Source organism: Oncorhynchus nerka, unplaced genomic scaffold (assembly GCF_034236695.1).
Source record: "Oncorhynchus nerka isolate Pitt River unplaced genomic scaffold, Oner_Uvic_2.0 unplaced_scaffold_311, whole genome shotgun sequence".
In the NCBI taxonomy this organism is placed as follows: domain Eukaryota; kingdom Metazoa; phylum Chordata; class Actinopteri; order Salmoniformes; family Salmonidae; genus Oncorhynchus; species Oncorhynchus nerka.
The window spans coordinates 140,360-155,985 of NW_027040492.1; the positions used below are offsets into that span (position 1 = coordinate 140,360).

At 45.5% G+C, this 15,626-nt stretch overlaps 1 protein-coding gene across 1 annotated transcript in view; it reads left to right on the forward strand.

Moving 5' to 3' along the window:
- Positions 1 to 14,958, forward strand: part of LOC115120970 (low-density lipoprotein receptor-related protein 6-like) — a 123,233-nt gene extending 108,275 nt beyond the window's left edge. Inside the window, 3 exon segments of the mRNA XM_065017062.1 lie at positions 1,581 to 1,717; positions 10,138 to 10,235; positions 14,364 to 14,958. Coding sequence (XP_064873134.1) covers positions 1,581 to 1,717; positions 10,138 to 10,235; positions 14,364 to 14,667 — 539 coding nt within the window. The 3' untranslated portion in view covers positions 14,668 to 14,958.
- The last annotated feature ends 668 nt before the right edge of the window (positions 14,959 to 15,626 follow it).

Consider the following 15,626-nt stretch of genomic DNA (forward strand, 5'->3'; position numbering starts at 1 on the left):
CAGTCCGAACCTCATGACCCCAGTCCAAACCTCATGACCCCAGTCCGAACCTCACGACCCCAGTCTAAACCTCACGACCCCCAGTCCGAACCTCACGACCCCCAGTCCAAACCTCCAAACGACCCCCAGGCCGAACCTCACGACCCCCAGTCCGAACCTCACGACCCCAGTCCGAACCTGTTTACTGTTATATGAGAAATACTTGATTGTCTTTGTCTTGTTGACTCCTGCTACTTTGTTGTTGTTGACTCCTGATACTTTGTTGTTGTTGACTCCTGCTACTTTGTCTTGTTGACTCCTGCTACTTTGTTGTTGTTGACTCCTGCTACTTTGTTGTTGTTGACTCCTGCTACTTTGTCTTGTTGACTCCTGCTACTGACTTGCTACTTTGTTGTTGACTCCTGCTACTTTGTTGTTGTTGACTCCTGCTACTTTGTCTTGTTGACTCCTGCTACTTTGTGTTGTTGACTCCTGCTACGTTGTTGTTGTTGACTCCTGCTACGTTGTTGTTATTGACTCCTGCTACGTTGTTGTTGTTGACTCCTGCTACTTTGTTGTTGTTGACTCCTGCTACTTTGTTGTTGTTGACTCCTGCTACGTTGTTGTTGTTGACTCCTGCTACATTGTCTTGTTGACTCCTGCTACTTTGTCTTGTTGACTCCTGCTACTTTGTTGTTGTTGACTCCTGCTACTTTGTTGTTGTTGACTCCTGCTACTTTGTCTTGTTGACTCCTGCTACTTTGTTGTTGTTGACTCCTGCTACTTTGTCTTGTTGACTCCTGCTACTTTGTTGTTGTTGACTCCTGCTACTTTGTCTTGTTGACTCCTGCTACTTTGTTGTTGTTGACTCCTGCTACTTTGTCTTGTTGACTCCTGCTACTTTGTTGTTGTTGACTCCTGCTACTTTGTCTTGTTGACTCCTGCTACTTTGTTGTTGTTGACTCCTGCTACTTTGTCTTGTTGACTCCTGCTACTTTGTTGTTGTTGACTCCTGCTACTTTGTCTTGTTGACTCCTGCTACTTTGTTCTTGTTGACTCCTGCTACGTTGTTGTTATTGACTCCTGATACTTTGTTCTTGTTGACTCCTGCTACTTTGTTCTTGTTGACTCCTGCTACTTTGTTGTTGTTGACTCCTGATACTTTGTTCTTGTTGACTCCTGCTACATTGTCTTGTTGACTCCTGCTACGTTGTTGTTATTGACTCCTGCTACGTTGTTGTTATTGACTCCTGCTACATTGTCTTGTTGACTCCTGCTACTTTGTCTTGTTGACTCCTGCTACTTTGTCTTGTTGACTCCTGCTACTTTGTCTTGTTGACTCCTGCTACTTTGTTGTTGTTGACTCCTGCTACGTTGTTGTTATTGACTCCTGCTACATTGTCTTGTTGACTCCTGCTACATTGTCTTGTTGACTCCTGCTACATTGTCTTGTTGACTCCTGCTACGTTGTTGTTATTGACTCCTGCTACGTTGTTGTTATTGACTCCTGCTACATTGTCTTGTTGACTCCTGCTACTTTGTTGTTGTTGACTCCTGCTACTTTGTTGTTGTTGACTCTTTCTACTTTGTGTTGTCTTCAGGTATGTCCAGGGGGAAGTCTGTGATTGGTTCGTTGAGCATCATGGGCGGGTCCAGTGGCCCCCCTTACGACCGCGCCCACGTAACTGGAGCCTCCTCCTCAAGCTCCTCCTCCACCAAGGGCACTTACTTCCCCCCGGTACGACACACACACACACACACACACACACACACACACACACACACACACACACACACACACACACACACACACACACACACACACACACACACACACACACACACACCTTACAGACACACACACACACACCTTACAGACACCTTAGACACACACACACACACACCTTACAGACACACACACACACACCTTACAGACACACACACACCTTACAGACACCTTACAGACACACACACACACACCTTACAGACACACACACACACACACACACACCTTACAGACACCTTACAGACACACACACACACACACACACACACACACACCTTACAGACACCTTACAGACACACACACACCTTACAGACACCTTACAGACACCTTACAGACACCTTACAGACACACACACACCTTACAGACACCTTACAGACACCTTACAGACACCTTACAGACACACACACACACACACACACACACACACACACACACACCTTACAGACACACACACACACCTTACAGACACACACACACACACCTTACAGACACCTTACAGACACACACACACACCTTACAGACACACACACACACACACACACACCTTACAGACACACACACACACACACACACCTTACAGACACCTTACACACACACACACACACACACACTTACAGACACACTTACAGACACCTTACAGACACACACACACACACCTTACAGACACCTTACAGACACACACACACACCTTACAGACACCTTACAGACACACACCACACACCTTACAGACACACACACACACACACACACCTTACACACACACCTTACAGACACACACACACACACACACAGACACACACACACACACACACACCTTACAGACACCACAGACACACACACACCTTACAGACACCTTACAGACACCACACACACACACACACCTTACAGACACCTTACAGACACACACACACACACACAGACACCTTACACACACACACCACACACACACACACACACACACACACCTTACACACACACACACCTTACAGACACCTTACAGACACACACACACACACCTTACACACCTTAGACACACACACACACACACCTTACAGACACCTTACAGACACCTTACACACCTTACAGACACCTTACAGACACCACACACACACACAGACACCTTACAGACACCTTACAGACACACACACACACACACACACACACACACACCACACAGACACACACACACACACACACAGACCTTACAGACACCACCTTACAGACACACACACACACACCTTACAGACACCTTAGACACACACACACACACCTTACAGACACCTTACAGACACACACACACACACCTTACAGACACCTTACACACACACAGACACACACACACCTTACAGACACCTTAGACACACACACACACACACACACCTTACAGACACACACACACACACACACACACACACACACACACCTTACAGACACACACACACACCTTACAGACACACACACACACACCTTTACAGACACCTTACAGACACACACACACACACACACACACACACACACACACACCACAGACACACACACACACACACCTTACAGACACCTTACAGACACACACACCTTACAGACACACACACACACTTACAGACACCTTACAGACACACACACAGTTACACACCTTACACACACACACACACACACACACCTTACAGACACCTTACAGACACACACAGACACACACACACACACACACCTTCACAGACACCTTACAGACACACACACACACACACACACACACCTTACAGACACACACACAGTACAGACATGTTACAGACACACACACACACACCTTACAGACACCTTACAGACACACACACACACACACAGACACCTTACAGACACACACACACACACACACCTTACACAGACACACACACACACACACACACCTTACAGACACCTTCAGACACACACACACACACACCTCCTTACAGACACCTTACAGACACACACACACACACCTTACAGACACACACACACCTACACACACACACACACACACACACACCTTACAGACACCTTACAGACACACACACACACACACACACACCTTACAGACACTCACACACCTTACAGACACCTTACAGACACCTTACAGACACACACACACACACCTTACAGACACCTTAGACCCCTCACACACACACACACACCTTACAGACACCTTAGACACACACACACACACACACCTTACAGTTACACACACACACACACACACAGTTATGTTACCTCATTACAGACGGGTTCAGCACGACTACAGTTATGTTACCTCATTACAGACACACACACACCTTACAGACATGTTACAGACACACACAGCGTTCACACACAGTTACAGACAGTTACAGTTACACACCTCATTACAGACACGGGTTCAGACACACACAGTTATGTTACCTCATTAGGGACACCTTCAGACACACACAGTTCAGTTATGTTACCTCATTAGGGGCCCGTTCAGCACGACTAGTTCAGTTATGTTACCCCTCATTAGGGGCGGGTTCAGCACGACTAGTTCAGTTATGTTACCTCATTAGGGGAGCGTTCAGCACGACTAGTTCAGTTATGTTACCCCTCATTAGGGGCGGGTTCAGCACGACTAGTTCAGTTATGTTCAGCACGAGTAGTTCAGTTATGTTACCTCATTAGGGGAGCGTTCAGCACGACTAGTTCAGTTATGTTACCTCATTAGGGGGCGCGTTCAGTTATGTTACCTCATTAGGGGGCGGGTTCAGCACGACTAGTTCAGTTATGTTACCCCTCATTAGGGGAGTGTTCAGCACGACTAGTTCAGTTATGTTACCTCATTAGGGGAGCGTTCAGCACGACTAGTTCAGTTATGTTACCCCTCATTAGGGGCGCGTTCAGCACGACTAGTTCAGTTATGTTACCCCTCATTAGGGGCGGGTTCAGCACGACTAGTTCAGTTATGTTACCTCATTAGGGGAGCGTTCAGCACGACTAGTTCAGTTATGTTACCCCTCATTAGGGGCGGGTTCAGCACGACTAGTTAGGTTATGTTACCTCATTAGGGGAGCGTTCAGCACGACTAGTTCAGTTATGTTACCCCTCATTAGGGGCGGGTTCAGCACGACTAGTTAGGTTATGTTACCTCATTAGGGGAGCGTTCAGCACGACTAGTTCAGTTATGTTCAGCACGTTCAGCCACGAGTAGTTCAGTTATGTTACCTCATTAGGGGAGCGTTCAGCACGACTAGTTCAGTTATGTTACCTCATTAGGGGGCGCGTTCAGTTATGTTACCTCATTAGGGGGCGGGTTCAGCACGACTAGTTCAGTTATGTTACCCCTCATTAGGGGAGTGTTCAGCACGACTAGTTCAGTTATGTTACCTCATTAGGGCGTGGCACGACTAGTTCAGTTATGTTACCCCTCATTAGGGGCGGGTTCAGCACGACTAGTTAGGTTATGTTACCTCATTAGGGGAGCGTTCAGCACGACTAGTTCAGTTATGTTACCTCATTAGGGGGCCCGTTCAGCACGACTAGTTCAGTACGACTAGTTCAGTTATGTTACCTCATTAGGGGCAGGTTCAGCACGAGTAGTTCAGTTATGTTACCTCATTAGGGGGCCCGTTCAGCACGACTAGTTCAGTTATGTTACCTCATTAGGGGGGCGGACTAGTTCAGTTATGTTACCTCATTAGGGGGCCCGTTCAGCACGACTAGTTCAGTTATGTTACCTCATTAGGGGGCGGGTTCAGCACGACTAGTTCAGTTATGTTACCTCATTAGGGGCGCGTTCAGCACGACTAGTTCAGTTATGTTACCTCATTAGGGGGCGCGTTCAGCACGACTAGTTCAGTTATGTTACCTCATTAGGGGCCCGTTCAGCACGACTAGTTCAGTTATGTTACCTCATTAGGGGGAGCGTTCAGCACGACTAGTCCAGTTATGTTACCTCATTAGGGGGCGCGTTCAGCACGACTAGTTCAGTTATGTTACCTCATTAGGGGGCGGGTTCAGCACGACTAGTTCAGTTATGTTACCTCATTAGGGGAGCGTTCAGCACGACTAGTTCAGTTATGTTACCCCTCATTAGGGGCGGGTTCAGCACGACTAGTTAGGTTATGTTACCTCATTAGGGGAGCGTTCAGCACGACTAGTTCAGTTATGTTCAGCACGAGTAGTTCAGTTATGTTACCTCATTAGGGGAGCGTTCAGCACGACTAGTTCAGTTATGTTACCTCATTAGGGGGCGCGTTCAGTTATGTTACCTCATTAGGGGGCGGGTTCAGCACGACTAGTTCAGTTATGTTACCCCTCATTAGGGGAGTGTTCAGCACGACTAGTTCAGTTATGTTACCTCATTAGGGGGCCCGTTCAGCACGACTAGTTCAGTACGACTAGTTCAGTTATGTTACCTCATTAGGGGCAGGTTCAGCACGAGTAGTTCAGTTATGTTACCTCATTAGGGGAGCGTTCAGCACGACTAGTCCAGTTATGTTACCTCATTAGGGGCGTGTTCAGCACGACTAGTTCAGTTATGTTACCTCATTAGGGGGCCCGTTCAGCACGACTAGTTCAGTTATGTTACCTCATTAGGGGGCGGGTTCAGCACGACTAGTTCAGTTATGTTACCTCATTAGGGGCGCGTTCAGCACGACTAGTTCAGTTATGTTACCTCATTAGGGGGCGCGTTCAGCACGACTAGTTCAGTTATGTTACCTCATTAGGGGGCGCGTTCAGCACGACTAGTTCAGTTATGTTACCTCATTAGGGGCCCGTTCAGCACGACTAGTTCAGTTATGTTACCTCATTAGGGGAGCGTTCAGCACGACTAGTTCAGTTATGTTACCTCATTAGGGGGAGCGTTCAGCACGACTAGTCCAGTTATGTTACCTCATTAGGGGGCGCGTTCAGCACGACTAGTTCAGTTATGTTACCTCATTAGGGGGAGCGTTCAGCACGACTAGTCCAGTTATGTTACCTCATTAGGGGGCGCGTTCAGCACGATGCACTGCTGTTACTCTTTATTATCTATCCTGTTTGTCTAGTCACTTTACCTCTACCTACATGTACATATTACCTCAACTATCTGGTACCCCTGCGCGTTGACCCGGTACTGGTACCCCTGCGCGTTGACCCGGTACTGGTACCCCTGCGCGTTGACCCGGTACTGGTACCCCTGCGCGTTGACCCAGTACTGGTACCCCTGCGCGTTGACTCTGTACTGGTACCCCTGCGCGTTGACTCTGTACTGGTACCCCTGCGCGTTGACCCGGTACTGGTACCCCTGCGCGTTGACTCGGTACTGGTACCCCTGCTCGTTGACTCGGTACTGGTACCCCTGCGCGTTGACCCGGTACTGGTACCCCTGCACGTTGACCCGGTACTGGTACCCCGGCGCGTTGACCCGGTACTGGTACCCATGCGCGTTGACTCTGTACTGGTACCCCTGCGCGTTGACCCGGTACTGGTACCCCTGCGCGTTACATTTACATTTACATTTAAGTCATTTAGCAGACGCTCTTATCCAGAGCGACTTACAAATTGGTGCATTCACCTTATGACATCCAGTGGAGCAGCCACTTTACAATAGTGCATCTAAATCTTTCAAGGGGGGTGAGAAGGATTACTTTATCCTATCCTAGGTATTCCTTAAAGAGGTGGGGTTTCAGGTGTCTCCGGAAGGTGGTGATTGACTCCGCTGTCCTGGCGTCGTGAGGGAGTTTGTTCCACCATTGGGGGGCCAGAGCAGCGAACAGTTTTGACTGGGCTGAGCGGGAACTGTACTTCCTCAGTGGTAGGGAGGCGAGCAGGCCAGAGGTGGATGAACGCAGTGCCCTTGTTTGGGTGTAGGGCCTGATCAGAGCCTGGAGGTACTGAGGTGCCGTTCCCCTCACAGCTCCGTAGGCAAGCACCATGGTCTTGTAGCGGATGCGAGCTTCAACTGGAAGCCAGTGGAGAGAGCGGAGGAGCGGGGTGACGTGAGAGAACTTGGGAAGGTTGAACACCAGACGGGCTGCGGCGTTCTGGATGAGTTGTAGGGGTTTAATGGCACAGGCAGGGAGCCCAGCCAACAGCGAGTTGCAGTAATCCAGACGGGAGATGACAAGTGCCTGGATTAGGACCTGCGCCGCTTCCTGTGTGAGGCAGGGTCGTACTCTGCGGATGTTGTAGAGCATGAACCTACAGGAACGGGCCACCGCCTTGATGTTAGTTGAGAACGACAGGGTGTTGTCCAGGATCACGCCAAGGTTCTTAGCGCTCTGGGAGGAGGACACAGTGGAGTTGTCAACCGTGATGGCGAGATCATGGAACGGGCAGTCCTTCCCGGGAGGAAGAGCAGCTCCGTCTTGCCGAGGTTCAGCTTGAGGTGGTGATCCGTCATCCACACTGATATGTCTGCCAGACATGCAGAGATGCGATTCGCCACCTGGTCATCAGAAGGGGAAAGGAGAAGATTAATTGTGTGTCGTCTGCATAGCAATGATAGGAGAGACCATGTGAGGTTATGACTGAGCCAAGTGACTTGGTGTATAGCGAGAATAGGAGAGGGCCTAGAACAGAGCCCTGGGGACACCAGTGGTGAGAGCACGTGGTGAGGAGACGGATTCTCGCCACGCCACCTGGTAGGAGCGACCTGTCAGGTAGGACGCAATCCAAGCGTGGGCCGCGCTGGAGATGCCCAACTCTGAGAGGGTGGAGAGGAGGATCTGATGGTTCACAGTATCGAAGGCAGCCGATAGGTCTAGAAGGATGAGAGCAGAGGAGAGAGAGTTAGCTTTAGCAGTGCAGAGCGCCTCCGTGATACAGAGAAGAGCAGTCTCAGTTGAATGACTAGTCTTGAAACCTGACTGATTTGGATCAAGAAGGTCATTCTGAGAGAGATAGCGGGAGAGCTGGCCAAGGACGGCACGTTCAAGGGTTTTGGAGAGAAAGAAAGAAGGGATACTGGTCTGTAGTTGTTGACATCGGAGGGATCGAGTGTAGGTTTTTCAGAAGGGGTGCAACTCTCGCTCTCTTGAAGACGGAAGGGACGTAGCCAGCGGTCAGGGATGAGTTGATGAGCGAGGTGAGGTAAGGGAGAAGGTCTCCGGAAATGGTCTGGAGAAGAGAGGAGGGGATAGGGTCAAGCGGGCAGGTTGTTGGGCGGCCGGCCGTCACAAGACTCGAGATTTCATCTGGAGAGAGAGGGGAGAAAGAGGTCAGAGCACAGGGTAGGGCAGTGTGAGCAGAAACAGCGGTGTCGTTTGACTTAGCAAACGAGGATCGGATGTCGTCGACCTTCTTTTCAAAATGGTTGACGAAGTCATCTGCAGAGAGGGAGGCGGGGGGGGGAGGGGGAGGAGGATTCAGGAGGGAGGAGAAGGTGGCAAAGAGCTTCCTAGGGTTAGAGGCAGATGCTTGGAATGTAGAGTGGTAGAAAGTGGCTTTAGCAGCAGCGACAGAAGAGGAAAATGTAGAGAGGAGGGAGTGAAAGGATGCCAGGTCCGCAGGGAGGCGAGTTTTCCTCCATTTCCGCTCGGCTGCCCGGTACTGGTACCCCTGCGCGTTGACCCTGTACTGGTACCCCTGCGCGTTGACCGGGTACTAGTACCCCTGCACGTTGACTCTGTACCTGTACGTTGACCCTGTACCGGTACCCATGCGTGTTGACCCTGTACCGGTACCCCTGCGCGTTGACCCTGTACCGGTACCCCTGCGCGTTGACCCTGTACCGGTACCCCTGCGCGTTGACCCTGTACCGGTACCCCTGCGCGTTGACCCGGTACCGGTACCCCTGCGCGTTGACCCGGTACCGGTACCCCTGCGCGTTGACCCGGTACTGGTACCCCTGCGCGTTGACCCGGTACTGGTACCCCTGCGCGTTGACCCGGTACTGGTACCCCTGCGCGTTGACCCGGTACTGGTAACCCTGCGCGTTGACCCGGTACTGGTAACCCTGCGTTGCGTTGACCCGGTGACCCTGGTACTGGTACCCCTGCGCGTTGACTCTATTTCCTTTATTTATTTAGTAACATTTTAACTGCATTGTGGGAAATAGTTCATAAGTCAACATCTCACTGTAAATTTTACACCTGTTCTATTTGGCGCATGTGATGAATAACGATTTGATTTTGAACTACTATCTCCATGTCCCTCTTTCTCCTCTTCTCTCCTCCTTCTCCTCTTCTCCTCCTCTTCTCTCCTACCTTTCCTCTTCTCTCCTACCTTTCCTCTTCTCTCCTCCCTTTCCTCTTCTCTCCTCCCTTTCCTCTTCTCTCCTACCTTTCCTCTTCTCTCCTCCCTTTCCTCTTCTCTCCTCCCTTTCCTCTTCTCTCCTCCCTTTCCTCTTCTCTCCTCCCTCTCTCCTCCGTCTCCTCTTCTTTCTCTCCTCTCTGTCTCCTCTCCAGATCCTGAACCCTCCTCCATCTCCTGCGACCGTCAGGTCTCAGTACACCATGGAGTTTGGCTACTCGTCCAACAGCCCGTCAACGCACCGTTCATACAGGTAACCCTCTATCCTCGCCACGGTTGTCTCTCCTCGCCACGGTTGTCTCTCCTCGCCACGGTTGTCTCTCCTCGCCACGGTTGTAACTCTCCCCGCCACGGTTGTCTCTCCTCGCCACGGTTGTCTCTCCTCGCCACGGTTGTCTCTCCTCGCCACGGTTGTCTCTCCTCGCCACGGTTGTCTCTCCTCGCCACGGTTGTAACTCTCCTCGCCACGGTTGTAACTCTCCTCGCCACGGTTGTAACTCTCCTCGCCACGGTTGTAACTCTCCTCGCCACGGTTGTAACTCTCCTCGCCACGGTTGTAACTCTCTCGCCACGGTTGTAACTCTCCTCGCCACGGTTGTAACTCTCCTCGCCACGGTTGTAACTCTCCTCGCCACGGTTGTAACTCTCCTCGCCACGGTTGTAACTCTCCTCGCCACGGTTGTAACTCTCCTCGCCACGGTTGTAACTCTCCTCGCCACGGTTGTAACTCTCCTCGCCACGGTTGTAACTCTCCTCGCCACGGTTGTCTCCCCTCGCCACGGTTGTCTCTCCCTGCCACGGTTGTCTCTCCCTGCCACGGTTGTCTCTCCCTGCCACGGTTGTCTCTCCCTGCCACGGTTGTCTCTCCCTGCCACGGTTGTCTCTCCCTGCCACGGTCGTCTCTCCTCGCCACGGTCGTCTCTCCGCCACGGTCGTCTCTCCGCCCTCCGCCACGGTCGTCTCTCCGCCACGGTCGTCTCTCCTCCGCCACGGTCGTCTCTCTCTCCGCCGGTCGGTCGTCTATCCTCTCGGTCGTCTCTCCAACGTCTCTCTCGTCACGGTTGTAACTCTCCTCGCCGCGGTTGTAACTCTCCTCGCCGCGGTTGTAACTCTCCTCGCCGCGGTTGTAACTCTCCTCGCCGCGGTTGTAACTCTCCTCGCCGCGGTTGTAACTCTCCTCGCCGCGGTTGTAACTCTCCTCGCCGCGGTTGTAACTCTCCTCGCCGCGGTTGTAACTCTCCTCGCCGCGGTTGTCTCTCCCCGCCGCGGTTGTCTCTCCTCGCCGCGGTTGTCTCTCCTCGCCGCGGTTGTCTCTCCTCGCCGCGGTTGTCTCTCCTCGCCACGGTATCTCTCCACGGTTGTCTCGCCACGGTCGTCTCTCCTCGCCACGGTCGTCTCTCCTCGCCACGGTCGTCTCTCCTCTCCACGGTTGTCTCTCCACGGTCGTCTCTCCTAGTAATAATATAATGGTAATATTATAGTAGTAATATAATGGTAATATTATAGTAATAATATAATGGTAATATTATAGTAGTAATATAATGGTAATATTGTAGTAATATTATAGTAATAATATAATGGTAATATTATAGTAGTAATATAATGGTAATATTATAGTAGTAATATAATGGTAATATTATAGTAGTAATATAATGGTAATATTATAGTAGTAATATAATGGTAATATTATAGTAGTATTATAATGGTAATATAATAGTAGTAATATTATAGTAGTAATATAATGGTAATATTATAGTAGTAATATAATGGTTATATTATAGTAGTAATATTATAATGGTAATATAATGGTAATATTATAGTAGTAATATAATGGTAATATTATAGTAATAATATAATGGTAATATTATAGTAGTAATATTATAATGGTAATATTATAGTAGTAATATAATGGTAATATTATAGTAGTATTATAATGGTAATATTATAGTAATAATATAATGGTAATATTATAGTAGTAATATAATGGTAATATTATAGTAATAATATAATGGTAATATTATAGTAGTAATATTATAATGGTAATATTATAGTAGTAATATAATGGTAATATTATAGTAGTAATATAATGGTAATATTATAGTAGTGATATAATGGTAATATTATAGTAGTAATATAATGGTAATATTATAGTAGTAATATAATGGTAATATTATAGTAGTAATATAATGGTAATATTGTAGTAGTAATATAATGGTAATATTGTAGTAATATTATAGTAGTAATATAATGGTAATATTATAGTAGTAATATTATAATGGTAATATTATAGTAGTAATATTATAATGGTAATATTATAGTAGTAATATAATGGTAATATTATAGTAGTAATATAATGGTAATATTATAGTAGTAATATAATGGTAATATTATAGTAGTAATATAATGGTAATATTATAGTAGTAATATTATAATGGTAATATTATAGTAGTAATATTATAATGGTAATATTATAGTAGTAATATTATAATGGTAATATTATAGTAGTAATATAATGGTAATATTATAGTAGTATTATAATGGTAATATTATAGTAGTATTATAATGGTAATATTATAGTAGTAATATAATGGTAATATTATAGTAGTAATATAATGGTAATATTATAGTAGTAATATAATGGTAATATTATAGTAGTAATATAATGGTAATATTGTAGTAGTAATATAATGGTAATATTGTAGTAATATTATAGTAGTAATATAATGGTAATATTATAGTAGTAATATAATGGTAATATTATAGTAGTAATATAATGGTAATATTATAGTAGTAATATAATGGTAATATTATAGTAGTGATATAATGGTAATATTATAGTAGTGATATAATGGTAATATTATAGTAGTGATATAATGGTAATATTATAGTAGTGATATAATGGTAATATTATAGTAGTATTATAATGGTAATATTATAGTAGTAATATAATGGTAATATTATAGTAGTAATATAATGGTAATATTATAGTAGTAATATTATAGTAGTAATATAGTAGTAATATTATAGTAGTAATATAATGGTAATATTATAGTAGTAATATTATAGTAGTAATATAGTAGTAATATTATAGTAGTAATATAATGGTAATATTATAGTAGTAATATAATGGTAATATTGTAGTAGTAATATAATGGTAATATTGTAGTAATATTATAGTAGTAATATAATGGTAATATTATAGTAGTAATATAATGGTAATATTATAGTAGTAATATAATGGTAATATTATAGTAGTATTATAATGGTAATATTATAGTAGTAATATAATGGTAATATTATAGTAGTAATATAATGGTAGTAATATTATAGTAGTAATATTATAGTAGTAATATAGTAGTAATATTATAGTAGTAATATAGTAGTAATATTATAGTAGTAATATAATGGTAATATTATAGTAGTAATATTATAGTAGTAATATAGTAGTAATATTATAGTAGTAATATAATGGTAATATTATAGTAGTAATATAATGGTAATATTATAGTAGTAATATAATGGTAATATTATTATAATGGTAATATTATAGTAGTAATATATAATATATAGTAGTAATATAATGGTAATATAATAATGGTAATATTATATGGTAATATTAATAATATAATGGTAATATTATAGTAGTAATATAATATTATAGGTAATATTAATATAATAGTGGTAATATATATAGTAATATTATAGTAATAATATAATGGTAATATTATAGTAGTAATATAATGGTAATATTATAGTAGTAATATAATGGTAATATTATAGTAGTAATATAATGGTAATATTATAGTAATAATATAATGGTAATATTATAGTAGTAATATAATGGTAATATTATAGTAGTAATATAATGGTAATATTATAGTAGTAATATAATGGTAATATTATAGTAGTGATATAATGGTAATATTATAGTAGTAATATAATGGTAATATTATAGTAATAATATAATGGTAATATTATAGTAGTAATATAATGACATATCCAGGACGACTAGTCAACATATAAAACTACGGGTCTGATCAGTTGCTGTCTGATCAGTTGCTGTCTGATCAGTTGCTGTCTGCTTCTGGTTCTGTCTGGTTCTGACTGGTTCTGTCTGCTTCTGGTTCTGACTGGTTCTGTCTGCTTCTGGTTCTGTCTGCTTCTGGTTCTGACTGGTTCTGTCTGGTTCTGGTTCTGACTGGTTCTGGTTCTGACTGGTTCTGCCCACCGCTGAGCCCGTCTTCTCATAATGTCTGGAGACCCATCTCTTCTTCAAACAGTCAGTCATGTAAATATGCAACAGGTTGGTAACTTGTGTCTGGAGACTGATCTCTTCTTCTGTCGGGCTAATTAATGTATCTGCTCTCTTTCCTGTCCCCAGTTACCGTCCCTACACCTACAGTCACTTCGCCCCTCCCACAACCCCCTGCTCCACGGACGTCTGCGACAGCGACTACACCCCCGGACGCCGCGCCCCGCCCACCTCCAACTCCGGCGTCGCCAAAGGTTACACCAGCGACCTGAACTACGACTCGGAACCCTTCCCCCCACCCCCCACCCCTCGCAGCCAGTACCTGTCAGCGGAGGAGAACTGTGAGAGCTGCCCCCCCTTCCCCTATACGGAGCGCTCCTACTCTCACCACCTCTACCCCCCGCCCCCATCACCCTGCACAGACTCCTCCTGAAACCCCTCGCTGTACATAACAATTGTTGATATTGTGTTTCTAAAAGAGGAGGAGGAGAGGAGGCTGCTGAGGGATGTACAGAACATATGAACAGAGAAACAGGAAGCTCGGGGTGGAAGAAAGAGCTCCGGGAACATTTTGTACATTTTAAAAATAGAAAAAAAGCATATCTATATATTTTCTATACAGCGTTTACTGGATACGCCGTAGAGGGTTTGTATTCAAACATTTGTACATTTATTTTTTATTTTTTAAGAAAACGTTTTATTAAAACCATCACAAACATGATAAGTTGCCTTAAATCCAGAAGATACAAACAGTTGTCTGTTTTCACGAGGCTGGAAGAACATTTAAAACACGTAGATGGAACTATCTGACGCCAAATAACCGTGACAACGCCCGGAACAAGGAGAGGAGAGGCAGGATGACGCCCCCTGGAGGTGAAAGACAGCTACTGCACCAAGGCACTCTGCAGCCTGGGCAGCCGTTTTGTAGTGGATCAGTGATCCCCATAGTAACCAGTCAGCTGGTTTCCATAGTAACAGAAAATAAGGTGTACTGAGTGATTTTTCCAGGACTTCCTGTCTGCCTATATTGCTTCAACTAGGTACTACATATTATACAAGCTCCTTATTCATCTAACGGGGTACATAAAGAACCTCTGACCCGACCCAGGGCCCCTCGTCACTACCACAACACTCCTGACCCGACCCGGGGCCCCTCGTCACTACCACAACACTCCTGACCCGACCCGGGGCCCCTCGTTACTACCACAACACTCCTGACCCGACCCGGGGTCCCCTCAACACTCACTGACCACAACACTCCTGACCCGACCCACCAGGGCCCCTCGTCACTACTACAACACTCCTGACCCGACCCGGGGCCCCTCGTCACTACTACAACACTCCTGACCCAACCCAGGGCCCCTCGTCACTACTACAACACTCCTCCTGACC